This window comes from Delphinapterus leucas, chromosome 1 (genome assembly GCF_059928025.1).
Source record: "Delphinapterus leucas isolate spDelLeu-1000000601 "Yukka" chromosome 1, BTC_Dleu_Yukka2, whole genome shotgun sequence".
In the NCBI taxonomy this organism is placed as follows: domain Eukaryota; kingdom Metazoa; phylum Chordata; class Mammalia; order Artiodactyla; family Monodontidae; genus Delphinapterus; species Delphinapterus leucas.
Genome location: NC_143129.1, coordinates 88,738,611 through 88,752,919, shown reverse-complemented (window position 1 = coordinate 88,752,919; position 14,309 = coordinate 88,738,611). Strand labels below are relative to the sequence as shown.

Sequence of the window (14,309 nt, the reverse complement as noted above, 5' to 3'; positions counted from 1 at the left end):
TGGGGAATCATGTGGGTATTCCATGATGGGGTGTTGGAAAGGAGTAAACCAGTCTGGTTGCCCTTTTCTCTACCTGGTTAACTTCCATACACAGCCCTTTCCCAACTAGAAAACAATTGACTATATAATAATGTGAGCCATCACTGTTATTTTACAGTATAGCAAAAGCTGTAACTTACTAAGTGAAAAGAAAGCAGAGAATGGGTTCCAGTGAAGCCAGGCAGTGAACTTTCTTTCTGAACATCTACCTCCGTTATGGGAGAGAGAGCATTTCTTCAGGGCAGTGTGGAGGATTAGGGGTGTCTGTGAAGGAGGGGACAGGACATCTCCCGCTATGGTGTGGTGGTTCGGGGTGTGATGCTGCTATGTCAGTGAGGAAAGGCCTGAGAGAAGGGGTCTACAGCTTTGCAGTGTCTCCCTTCCAGGAGCCTATAGACTTATCTCTTAAGAATGAACAAAGTGAGAAGAAGAAATAAAGATAAAGGCATAGCAGAACGGAACAGCAATAATCACCCTCGATTTAAAATGGTACCTTGTGTCATGAAAGACAAAACCCAATGACCTCTTCCAGATTAAAGGCAACTGAAGTAACATAACAACCAAACATAAGCCTGTGATCCAGGATTGGATCCTGGGCCAGGAAAAAACAAATGTTTTCTCTTGCTATAAAGGATATTAGTGACAACTGGTCAATTTAAACGTGGAATTGTATTAGTATTAATTTCCTGATTTTGATAAGCATACTATGATTATGTAAGAGAAAGTTCTTGTTTTTAGACAACGTCTGAAGTATATAGGAGCAAAGGGGGATTGGGTCTGCTACTTAGTCTCAGACAGTTCAGGAAAAAATCTGTATATCTATCAAGAGAGTGTGTGATAAAGCAAAAGGAGTAAAATGTTAACATTTGGGGAATCTGGGTAAAGGGATCATGGAATTCTTTGCACTATTTTTTATAAGTCTGAAATTGTTTTAGGTGAAAAGCAAAAATAATTTTAAAAGGAATATTATTTTCAAAGCACTGTTATATGCTTTTTGTTATTTTTAAATCTAATAATGAGACCTCCTAAAGGTTAGATTTTTGAAAGGTTTAAATGTTAGGAAAAGATGTTTCTATTGTGCTGTGTTGCTCTTCTATAGTCCTCTCCTCTGGACCAGATCATTTGCCTTCGGTGTGAAATGTTTGTTCTACCTTCAGACATCCAAAGAAGTTACGTGCCAGTAAAACAGAGGGTGTCAAGTTACTCCACGGTTCTGTTCATCTGTCACTTTAGACTGAGTTAGAGAGTAAATATATGCTTCCATGTTAATCCCTTTCTGCCCCCTCCCCGCCAGAATGTTGCCTTATGGGGACATGGCCCACTCTAGGAGGTATACTGGAGAAATGAGATTTGGCCCCAGGCGGTCTAAATTTAAGTCCCAAGATCTAATGCTTATTAGTTATGTATCTGTGAGTAATTAATCTAATCTGTATGATTGTCAGTTTCCCCAGGAAGCTAAAATAATGCTTGTTCTATATCACTTTCTAGAACTGTTGAGAGACCCAAGTAAAAAGATGCATGAAATGCTTTGAAAAATGCTCCATAGACTTTGGTTGTTACTGTTTACAGAATTTTGTATAAAGCTGGGGGTGGGGGGGGGAGTGTATCTCCAAGGCCCTGTTTCTAATGCAATTTGACCCACCTTACATCTTGTCCGTGACACAGACCTAGGGGACAGTCTGACTCAGCATTTTCCAGTGCCTTGAGTTGATATTTACAAAAACAGCTACCATGCATTAATGGAGTACCCCCTATGTCTGGGTTCTTCACACCTTTCATCCTTACAAAAAGCCGGATTTTAGATATAGAAATTAAAGCTCAGAAAGACCACGTGACTTGATCTACGATGCAAAGCTACTAGGAGGCAGACTGTGGGCTTGAGCCCAAGTCTGTATGTAACTCATGGTCTGAGCTCCTTCTACCACGTGACCTTGGGTCTCTGGTGGCCAGTGAATGAAAGCCAGTAGAAACTCTAGGAAATGAACTCAGAGATAGAGTAATTTTGCCTACTGGCCAGCCCAGAAGAACTGGGTTGTAACTCAGTGTGATATTGTCCACATTTCAAATTCTCCACCATCCAGACACCCACTCCAGGCAAATAAGACTTGCTTTGAGTTTTGGAACTCAAAGGAGTATTCCTCCTGGGGAATATACCCATCTCTACAAAGCAGAAAGAGTTTGCCACTTTCTTACCCATGTTTCAAACATATCTTCTGGGCGCAAGCGACGTAGAGTGGGTCTGAAAAAAAAAATAATAATAAGATGAGCTTTGTTGAGTAGGGATTACCTTGGCTGACACCAAAGCCTCAGCACAGTGAAATGTAGAATGAGATGTTGGTCCATTTTCAAGAGTGTCTACGTACCTGTTGTCTCCCCTAATGAGACAGAGCAGATTGACCCTGTTGTGTCACACACAGAGCTGGGCCTAAAGCTCTCAGCCTTTTCATGGGCCCATTTGATCCAAGGATTATAAAATCTATTACAAATAATGGTTCAGAGGGCACGGAGTCAGCTCACTCCCAGGCCAAGAAGCCATTTCCCTCCTCACATACAGCTGCCACTCCTGAGAACCCAGAGCAGGCCCAGAATGAGGGGACCCAGGAGAGGAAACAGCCCAGAACTACAGTTGTTTTATCACCAGGGTCATCCATCAAAAGCCCTTTGGGGATGTTCGGAGGAGCAGGTAGGATCTATCTTTTGCTCATGGTTTCATTTCTTTTTGAATGTTGACAAATACTGTTAGACATGTTGATATTTGTTCCTCCAGGTGCTGCATCCCTGTAGGGACCAAGCTGACTGGGTGATGGAATCATGATGCTCCAGGTTCAACGAACCTATGTGAGCATGTGGAGGGAAGGGTGGGTGGGTGAGAGGGTGAACCACCACCATATTCCATGTTCCAGTATTGTCCCTCCCTGAAGAGCTGGGGTCAGCAAACTACAGCTGGTGGGTCAAATCCAGCCAATGGCTCCTGTTTTTATAAATAAACTTCCTTTGGGACACAGCCACACCCATTTGTTTACATATGGCCTGCGACTGCTCGCACACTAAAACGGCAGAATTGAGTATTTGCAACAGAGACCATCTGGCTCATAGAGCCTGAAATATTTATTATCTGGCCCTTTGTAGAAAAAGCTTGCTGATCCATGCTAGGGCTGGTGGTATCAACGATTCCTCTCCCAGAAGTTCTAGGCATATAATGTTCATCCTTGACTAAGTTACTCAACTACCCTGAGCCCAATTCCTTGATCTGTAAAATTAGGATGATAATAATTACCCCATAATGTTGAAGAGTAAGTAATATAGTTTCCAAAAGCACCTAACATAGTACTTTAGGAGGCTGTCACTAAATCACTATCATTATCATTGTAGAATTTACTTACATCCTACTGTATGAGGTGATTTCCTCACTGCAGGGAGGTGGTCTAACCTTGTTTGCAATGTAGACCCATATTCAGAAAATATAGCAACATCCCTGCCACTGATCGATGACCAACAAAGCCACACTACTGAGTTCAGGTCTGCTCGGTTACTAACTCCAGGTTGTTGCCCTTGGGGGTCTGAAATGGTAGGACTGAGAGGCTTTTCTCCATCTCCCAGGCCCTGGATCCCCCCCTGCCCCCACCCCTGCATGCCATCTGGGACACCTTTGGTGCTCCTTCACAAACTCCACAAGCTCCTCTTCTGTGTAGGGTTTGTCAGGGATGGCAATGGGCTCGTCCATAAATGGCTCATAGAAGTCAACCTCATTCATCTTCAAGGACAATTTCTTTGCAACCTGTAACAGTTAGAAGTAAGACAATAGTTTCCTTGAACACTAGTCTAGAGTAGCAATGGGTTGTCCGGCTACAAGTGTGTGTGTTGTCTGCAAAAGACATGAAAGTGTATGCATGGTTTTTTCTTAAACATTGAAACGATAAGAACTCATCACCTAACTCATCGGTCCACCTGGCTGGACCGATCTACTTTTATGATCAAAGGACAGATAGAAAAAAACTTCTCTGGCAAATGAGATCCAATCAGGGCCAGAGAGCCGTCAGAATGAAAGGTGGGAAATTTAATTCCACCATCACCATCACTCTACTGTATTTGCCAGGGGCTGGAGGAGGAAGCAAATGTCAACAGATCATGTTCAGTGTCCTGGGATGTATGGATTTAATTGAATCAGTTTTTATAGAACAGGCAATTGACAGAAACAATTTAAAGCATACAGGTACTCAGAATCAGAGGCCAACTCAGGAATCTGTCCTCGATCAGCTCATAAACCCTAATTGCTATTTTGGTTGAAGCATTGGCCCAAGGGTTGTCTCTCAGTCCTGGGCTTGTTTTATGGTTTCTCAGGCTCTGGGAACTGCATGGTTAGTTACCTGTCAGAAGGTGACCCACCATCCTGGTTTGTCCAGAGTGGAGGGGTTTCCCAGGATTCAGACTTTCAGTGCTAACACTGGGTTAGTACCCAGCAAGCTGGGATGAGTTGCTCACGCTGTACCAAATAAAAAGCATGGGGAGCCAGCCCATAGCCTGGGAGCCATCTGCGCTCTTCATTAACGTGGCCACGCAGTCTGGTCAGGGCAGAATGGTTGCTGTGTTCGCCTGCAGAGCTGCTGAACTCTCATCTCCTTTTGTGAAATGATTTGAGAGGCCTGGAATGTGCAACGCTCTGTAGAAAACCAAATGCCATTCTTTTCTAGTTCAAAGCTGTGGTCCAAGAAAGCACAGGGATGAACAGTGGTTCCCTTGAAAATAAAGAGGAATTGCCTAAGAGCTGACGCCCTGTGGTGGTAACCAACAGTGTGGAGGCCCAGGGCAGCCGTGACTAATTGGTGTCCGGGAGGAACTGGGTGTTACATAAGCTGTTACACAAGGAGGTCCATTCTGAGCACACACTGGTATCCCTATGGCTTTTGTTGTCAATTGCTATTCATCCAGGTCACTCTATTCCAAAAGACATTTCTTAAGGACTTAAGGGAAAGAAATACCAACATCCTACTCAGAGCTAACGAAAACAAACTGTGTTAAGAGCCAGCCATCAAAGAGATTTAATGGTCATGCTGATTTGGTTTTAAAGGACAAGAAGGTGTGGGGGTTTTTTCTTACTTTCTTCCCTCTTCAGTGGGGTGGGGGTGAGGAGTGTGGTTGGAGGAAGGGAGGAAAGAGCAACTCTACAACCACTGTTTGGGTTTACGCACAGTTCTTCACAAAGCTGGGCCCATCATAGAATGGGCTTGAAAATGACATTGGATTCTGGTTTTCTGAGTTCACTTACTACATATTCTAGGAACCAGGAAACTGTGTTTATATGAAGTAGGAAGTGAGCAGATGAGCAAAAACTAATAACAGCAAACATATGGAGTGCTTACTATGTGCCAGGCCCTGATGCAAAGTGTTTTCAGTTGATTACTTTATGAATCCCCACTTTGACTGTATGAGGTAAGAACTATTATTATACTTATTTTACAAATGACAGACCTGAGGCACAATTTGAGTATGCAATTTGTCAAGCAGAGTGTTCTCAACTAACAGTTTGCCTCCGTTCCAACTTTCCTCTCATCTGAAAATTACCTTCTTCTTGACACTGTACAGAAAGGAATTTATGTCGCTTTAAGTATTGCCTTGACACTGCGCATGTCACAGTGAGAGGTTTCCTTCTACCTCTTGTATCATGCTCTCATCAGTTCATCCCTAGCACAGTCTGCTAGAACGAAGGCTTCCTGAAGGTGAAAAGGAGCTCATCAGACCCTCCATTGAGGTAAGCAGTGGAGACGCACCTATGCACGTGAGTGTGTATGTGTATATGTGTGTGTATGTTAGGGTCTGTAGTGTTAAGACCATGAATGTAAAGTTGGATTATGATGTTCGTAAGTTTAAGTCTTTGGAACCCTGAGCAAAATTTTCCAGACCTATTCACTATATCCCCATCACTACCATAGAATTTCCTCCTTTTGAATCTCAGACAATTCCCTTCTTCCATTCTTTTAATTGTATCTTGGATGGTAAAGACTGAAGGAGATTTGATTGATTGGGGCATTGATTCTTTCATTCCTTCAATAAATATTTAGTGGGGTCTACCATATCCAAGGTTCTGTTCTGGGAGGAGACCTGTTTCATGGATGGTAAGAGTGGATTTTACTATTAAAAACTCAAGAGGTCCATGTAATGAATTCTTTTGTACTTAAAAAAAAATAGTTGGAATGGAGTATGCCAAAGACAAGAAAGTTACAAAGTACAATTTTTTGACATTTGCATGTGTATGAATTTTGATAACAGATGTTTTTCTACAAGTTAGCAAAAGCCATTTTGGTTGTTGCAGATGAAAACGATTCAATGAATTTAGGTCTTCTCAACATCTGTCTTGCCCATCAACTTGTTTAGAGAATCACAGCTTCTTTTGGACCAATATGGTTCAAAAAATGATTCTGCTTCTCACTGTTCACTCCAAGGAAAGAACAGGCCAGTGGGAGATGGCATGAGATGATTAGAACTAACTTTTTCAGGCTGTGAGGTGCCATAGAGTGGACACCATCCTTAGCCCTCTGACTCTTGCTCCATTTGCTTCAGGGAGGTTAGGCCCTTGTGTGGCTTGATGTAGGATCAAGATCCATATAACAGTGCTGGTCCCAAACCTGTGTGCCAAGTGAAATCTCTCAGGGAGCTTTTAGAAAAATGCATATTTCTGGGCCTTGTCACAATGCTAGAAAAATCCAAATTTCCAAGATGGGACTCAAGAATCCTTGCTTTTAAAAGCTCCTTGGGGCATACCAATATGGACAGTGGTTGGAAACTACTAAACTCCCAAATCTACATCAGCGGCCCTGATATCTCATCCTCTTTACAGTTCTCCAACTCATATAATACATTTAATATAATATATTTATTGCGTTGTTTACTTACTTTCTGTCTTCCCATCTTTTCCTTTCCCAGACCTTACCCACCAATCCCATATACTAAACTCTAAATTCTACAAGGATAGGAATCTGTTTTGCTCAACGTTGTGTCCCTGGCATCTGGAAGAGTGCCTGGCACAAAACAGGCACTCAATAAATGCTTGCTAAGTGAGTGAATGAATCAATAAATGAAAGATCCTTCCAGTTGAATGTCTTCCCAGCTTGTAGAGATTAGAGCTCATCACCCCATCTTATGTTCCTATATATAGATTCTCCTTCCTAGATTTCCAAATGTTTTCAGTAGCTTTACAATCTTTGCTGTCTTGAAGCAGAGACTTGAGATCTTAAGTTATTGGTGTGTCTTCTCTCGTCTTTCTCTCCTTCATGTCAACAGTGGCCAGGTCCTCTAGTCATCTCAACCTCTGCCAGTTAGTTTTTCATCTTTGGGACTGTATTAGGGCTTCCCGGGCCCTTGCCTCTCCTGACTTCAAACGTCTAGAAAGCACCTCCCCTTCCCCGGTCCCTCTGGGATTCCCTAGGATGTGTCTCACAACCAGGTCCTTCCACCCATCTCTTCTGCTCTAGCGCCCCCTGCTGGACACCACTGAGGCTTGGACTGGGGGCAGCCGTGCCTTCTGGACACCACCGTTTCCCCCACTCCACAACTGATGAGTGCAAGTTCTCAAGTCCCAAATGGCATGATCGGGTCCGCTCAGTGAAACAGCTCTTCCTTCTGTGCTCTCTATAGAGGTAGAGAGGTAGAGAGTGCATCTTTCTCTTTATAAATGTTATAAAATCCCACAAGGCTCTATGAACAAGGGCACTTATGACTCAGCGTCTTACAGAGTTTTTAGTGAAGAGCCTTCTGAGTTTTTGATTATAGCCTGACCTCACCTTCTTCATGGGTCACAGATATGAAGCCATATGGTTGGGCCGGGAGGCACACCTAAAACCAGACACTACCCTGAACTCAGCATTGGACCAGCCTTTTAAGAACTGAGGCTTTCTTGCTTGGCCTGGCTTGCCCACCTGACTCTCTCTTACCTCAGATGAGTTCTTACCCAGGAGCCACCTTATTTACTCCTGGCCCATCGTAACCAAACGCCAGCGATGAATTTCCTTTAGGCTCCTCTGGACCTTCCTTTCTCTACTAATATCCCCTCCCAACCTCCATCCTCCTGGGCTTAGAGGACTGCCTCTTCTTAGCAATAGTACTGGCTAACATTTACTGAGTGCTTACTATGTGCCAGGCGGCAGCTAATCATTTGACATGTAGTGTTTCTCTCTCTGGGGTGCAGCAGTACAGAGCAGTTGACTTTGAAGTCAGGCTGACCTACTCACTGTGTGACCCTGAGCAAATCACAGATCACTTCATCTCTTGGTGCCTTGGTTTCAGCTTCTGTAGGCTGAGAATCCTAATCCCTCTTATACAGGGGTGTTGAGAGGATTAAATGAGAAAACCTATGTAAAGCTCTTAGCACACAGCCTGACGCATAAAAAGTACTTAATAAATGATATTATTCCCTTTGATATTCTTGTTCAAGCTCTCTCCCAACTCTAATCCAGACAATTAGGGTAAACTTTCTTCAAGTTTAGATTACATTACTTAGATTATAGAGTTCCCTTCTGGATTATAGGCTTGTAGACTGGGGTCAGATCCATAGCAGTGGTTATGCCTATATATTTAATGCAATCTCTTTTCACCATACTCCTTCCCTGCTCCAGCACCTACAGGCCGCCTCTTGTTTTTCACAGAAAACTTGAACTCCTCAAAGTAGCAAGGCCCATGAGCACTGTTCATCAATGCCTTACTCCTCAGTAGGAGTAACTTTTACCTTTTTTACTTTCAACTTTTACCACTTGGATTTGATCAGGACTTAGTTTGTCCTAGATTTATTTGTTCTAGTAAACGTTGTGATTTAGGGCTTTAGTTGGGGTACGTATGTGTAGGAGGATGTGGATGTAAGTTTGAATGTATGTGCACTGGGAGTGTTATATATGTGTGGGTGTGAGTGTGATTGTGTGAGGAGGTATGTGTTACGCTTGTATGTTGTGTGAGTGTGTGTACTGTGTGTGGTTACATGGGTGTTGTGTATGTGTGTTCTGTGTGTGTTGTGTGGATGTGAGTATGAATGTGGGTGTGTGGGTGTGCACCCTGAATCTCAAGGGCAGATACAGAGTTTTCTGCTCAATGGTGTGGTACAGAAGAAATGGCATGAGTTTTAGGTAAAGATTGTCCTAAATTGTGATCTCAGCACTACTACTAATTTGCTGGAGACCTTGGATACTACTTAACCTTTCTAAATCGTTTTTCTCATCTGGGAAACAGGGTATTTTACTTTTCAGAGTTGTTTTGGAGTTGTTTAAAGGATTAGAAATAGTATAGATGCAATATATCAAATTGTGCCCAACACACAGAAAATACTCAATAAGTAGCCATTTTAGTAGTAACTGGAGCCAGAATGGAGTACTGCAAACTTAGTAGACCCCAGATAAATTACCCATTGATTCAAGATCCCTCTATCTCTGCTGTTCTTTGGCTTAAAAAGGAACTTGCCACATCCAGAAAATATAGATCCATTGAATTACAGACAAGTACATCAATAGCTTCTCCTGAGGATGAAAGTAACTTTCTGAAGCACCAGGGCTTCAGATGGTCAGCGCTCCTCTCCACTTCATCCCCCATCCTGACCCAGTAGAGGGGGAAGTATGCAACCCCAGGAAGGCAGAGGATGGCCCTAAACAAAAAGGAAGCAGTGACCAGTGTCCTGGCACACTCTGGGCTCACACACTTCCCATTCTTAGTGTTGAAGGTGATAAAGAGTGGTTCATCTCTCTTTATTGGACGCTTTCAGAAATACCCTTACAGAGCTTCTGAATGAATCATCTTCATACTCATTTCTTATTCACTCACTGCCATATTCACTGCCGTATTCACTGCCGTATTCACTGCCGTTTTCGCTGCCTTATTCGCTGCCGTATTAACTGCCATATTCGCTGCCTTATTCACTGCCGTATTCACTGCCGTATTCACTGCCGTTTTCGCTGCCTTATTCGCTGCCGTATTAACTGCCATATTCGCTGCCTTATTCACTGCCGTATTCACTGCCGTATTCACTGCCGTATTCACTGCCTTATTAACTGCCATATTCGCTGCCTTATTCGCTGCCTTATTCGCTGCCGTATTCGCTGCCGTATTAACTGCCATATTCACTGCCATATTTCTAACGCTTCTGGAGAAAGTGTTAATGGATAGAGGATGGTTAATGTGGCCAAAAGAAAAGTGGTGGGAAGTTCAATCTTTAAAGCGGTTTCATAGGTACTTACCCCTTTGTCGAAAGTAGCAAAAAATTTGATGTACGGCTGGAAATGTTCAGCTGCCTCTTCAAAAGCCTTGTAATCTATGAGGAAGAAGAAAAAAGGGAGAGACATTTTCAAGATACACACTGCATCAGAAATTTCTCTTTTTAAATAATGTAGAGAAAGTGGGAAACCAATTAATTCCGATTGGATAGTTATTTAGTAGCCATTATTTAGATAGATAATTATTTGATACTATTTTAAACCCCAAGGAATTTGAACTGACTGGCATTCTATCACCCAAAAGAGGAACTCTTTATCACACTTTTCTGTGTTTTAGGAAATTGGGTGACAGAAAGGAGAAAACAGAAGAAACCAAGAGAGGACAAGGGAGAGAAAAACCAAAAGAAACTTTTTCACTCAAACTCACTGCTAGTTACGTGTGCCCTCTAAAGAGTACTGCTGTATAAGTGAGCACTGAGTAAGAAGAAAACCCACTTAGTATGCAAAGCAACTCAATCAAAAATGACATCACAGAAGAATTTTAAACTTCTTAACAGGAGTACTTCTTTGGGTAACTCCTAGTTTTTCTTTCCCTCTTTTTAAGTTTTCTTTTTTCATTCTGATCTCCTGAGAGATGACTTAAAATTAACCAACCCCAGGGACTTCCCTGGTGGCCCAGTGGTAAAGACTCCACATCGCAATGTAGGGGACACGGGTTCAATCCCTGTTCAGGGGACTAAGATCCCACATGACGCGGGGCAACTAAGCTCGCTCGCCACAACTACTGAGCTCGCACACCTCAGCTAGAGACCTCATGCCCCAAACTACAGATCCCACACGCTCTGGAACCCACACACCGCAATTAGAGAGCCCACATGCCCTGGAGCCTGCATGCCACAACTAGAGAAGAGAAAACCTGCATGCCACAGCTGGAGAGAAGCCCGTGCACCACAACGAAGAGCCCGAGTGCCACAACAAAGATCCTGCGTGCCGCAACTAAGATACGATGCAGACAAAAAAAAAAAAAAATTAACCAAGCCCTTGCTTGATTCTGGCCCCAAACTTGAATCTAAACTGGTCAAGATAAGCATGAGACCACATGAGTGTGGCCATGCTGTGCCTCACTACACCTAGATAGTTATTGTTTGGTAAAGACATTCGTATTCCTGTCTGATATGTGAGGGTGATGGTAATGGTGTTGGTGTTGGTGGTTGTTCTGCATAAAGTCTATAATCCTGAGAGTCAATGATCCTATGATTCATTCTTAACAAGATTACCTTTTTTTCCATTTCATGGAATTTCATATCTCTTAATCATCAGAGGCATAAACTTTAGCTAGAATCCCAGGAGCAGGCAGAATTTTCTAATATTCAATGAAAAACATTTCAAGAATCATGCTGACTCAGGGGACACCAAGACGAGTAAGACAAGGACACTGATATCAAAGGCTCACAGCCAAGTAGGGTTATGGGCCCTTAAAGAACCACAGTGCAAGTGATAGCTGCTAGAATAGACGAAAGCATAATAAACACAAGCGAGACAGGGGTTGAAAAATTTACAAGAACAGCTGTACAAACTGATACACGTTTACACAAACTCATTCCTCATAAAAGTAGTTGTGTCATCAGAAAATATATCATAGGGCTTCCCTGGTGGCGCAGTGGTTGAGAGTCCGCCTGCCGATGCAGGGGACACGGGTTCGTGCCCCGGTCCGGGAAGATCCCACATGCCACGGAGCGGCTGGGCCCGTGAGCCATGGCCGCTGAGCCTGCGCGTCCGGAGCCTGCGCGTCCAGAGCCTGTGCTCCGCAACGGGAGAGGCCACGGCAGTGAGAGGCCCGCGTACCGCAAAAAAAAAAGAAAATATGTCATAAAACCTGAGAGTTGGGATAGAGGATTAGGTGGAGGGGAAGAAGATGGGTGAGAGATGTGGAGAATGAATAGAGAGACAGTGGGAGAGTATAGAAAGTGGAGTGGTTATAGCCGTACCTGTTATTTACGTCTCTCTAAGGCAGCAGTGGGCTCCATCAGAATCCTCTGTCCCCTCTTCCCAGACCCCCTCTTCTGGGTGAACCTCTCCCCACCTCCATGACCCCCTATCGTCATAGAAAGAATGGCCCTGATCTGTGTCCAGAGGTCTCTCTTCTTCACTTGAGGAGCCAATCTACATCCCTTTCAAGATGAAGAAGGGTAGAGAAAGGTAATTCTCCAAGTTGGTGCTTCAAACTGTGGTTGAGCCTTCAGCCTTGCCCAAACAACAGCTGTCTTCCAGGAAACCCGGTCTAGTCTTCTGCTCTATTGATCTCATGTGATTCCCTAGATTTTTCCTGCCCTCATGTCCTGTTTTTGTTTGTTTGTTTCCTCATTCCCCTCTGGAATGGGCTCCTCAACATCCAGCCTTCAACCTCCAGCTTATTGCAGACGTGTCTTAGTATTTTCTCACCTTTCTTGCCCATCCCTCCAGGTTTTCCGTACTGGGTATTGACCCTTTAGCTCCACATTTCCCCCAGGTTGGCATTCTTAACCATCAGCTGAGTTCCCCTAGGAAGTTCTTGTCACGCTCGCTCAACGCTAGCATCCATAGCTACACGCTCAAGCTGGAGATGGACTTTCATGCCCAACCTCCCTGGAAGATGTAGCCTCCCAGTTCTTCCAGGTCCTTTCTAATCTGGTACCAAATCTCTTAGGCATCCTTTTCTGCTGAGACTATTCCAGTCTACTTATGTTTTAAATCCTTCCAGTTTCTCCACTGCCTCCATTGTTCTTGTTCTATAGAAAAGCTTGGGACCATTTGCAAAGCCAATGCCTTCTGTTCCATTAAACTTTCCTGACCAATCACCCTCAAACTACAGCAGAAGTATAGGACTCTCAACAACTGCTTCCCTGGGTATTTTATCCACTCCTAGCTTCCCCACCCACTGACCTTGGCCTCTTTTGAAAGGCAAGAAGAAACAGACAGAGTGATGGGAATGCCAAGTAGGAATCCTGATGCTTTCAGCCAGTGTGTGATGGCCACAGGTATGTTACAAGGAGCTTGATAGACATAAATTATTTTGGTGATAAATCTTTCTAGATGTTTTCTACAGCCATTCAGATTTTATGGTAGTTAATATTATATTTGAAAACAATGGCTCCCTCTATAAATGTTCTGTTTCAATAACAATTATTTTGTGCCTAAGACTAGCAAGCATCACAGCTAGAGAGAGTCTGCTCCCCTGCCTTCCCCACTGGATCTTCTCGGTGTGATTGTTACTTTAGTCCAAGTTTGTTTATCATCAGTGAAGTTTTTTGGTTTGTGAGACTCTAAAGTATTTAATTTTTTTCTTTTGATTTAATTTACTGTAATGTTCATATTTTTCTACTAACACCAATGGAATGCATGATTGCTATCTGTTTATTAGGTTAGTAATCATTGTAATCAGTATTATCAACAAAATCTGGCATTAGGATTCCTAAAGAGGACAAAACTGATTTTCTTAATTTTCTGAATTATTCAATTTATCCCTTCCTCCCTACCATTCTTTCTTCTTACCTTCCTTCTTTCTTTTTTCTAATGCCTGTAAATATTAACAATTAGCCAATCTAATTCTAGATGGAGTTTTCATAATGTATTATTATTTGTCTTTGTAAATTAAAAATATTTCTTTCAAGGGCTTCCCTGGTGGCACAGTGGTTGAGAGTCCGCCTGCCGATGCAGGGGACACGGGTTCGTGCCACGGTCCGGGAGGATCCCACATGCCGCTGAGCGGCTGGGCCTGTGAGCCATGGCCACTGAGCCTGCGTGTCCAGAGCCTGTGCTCCGCAACGGGAGAGGCCACAACAGTGAGAGGCCCGCGTATCGCAAAAAAAAAAAAAAAAAAAATTTCTTTCAAAAATAGTAATTGGACATAATATAATTAATTGTTTCATTAAAGAGGACTGATGGTGAGGCTGTAATGACAAGAAGGTGTAAAGACTGTTGTCAAGTTCATTCTGAAAATCTTGAGATTCAAGCAGTATTTATTCACAGAAATTCTTTGTTATATAAACTTTACCTATTGGTCTGAATTCCACATATAAGATTGTTATTAAAAAAGTGATCCTG

General features: G+C 43.0%; 1 protein-coding gene across 2 annotated transcripts in view; it reads right to left on the bottom strand.

Moving 5' to 3' along the window:
* Positions 1-14,309, bottom strand: part of CASQ2 (calsequestrin 2) — a 61,811-nt gene that overhangs the window by 18,734 nt on the left and 28,768 nt on the right. For both annotated transcript variants that reach the window (XM_022583831.3, XM_089917330.1), the window contains exons 5-7: positions 10,251-10,324; positions 3,687-3,817; positions 2,233-2,278 (exon numbers count right to left, since the gene is read on the bottom strand). In XM_022583831.3, the coding sequence (XP_022439539.1) occupies positions 2,233-2,278; positions 3,687-3,817; positions 10,251-10,324 (251 nt within the window). The remainder of the gene's footprint in view (positions 1-2,232; positions 2,279-3,686; positions 3,818-10,250; positions 10,325-14,309) is intronic.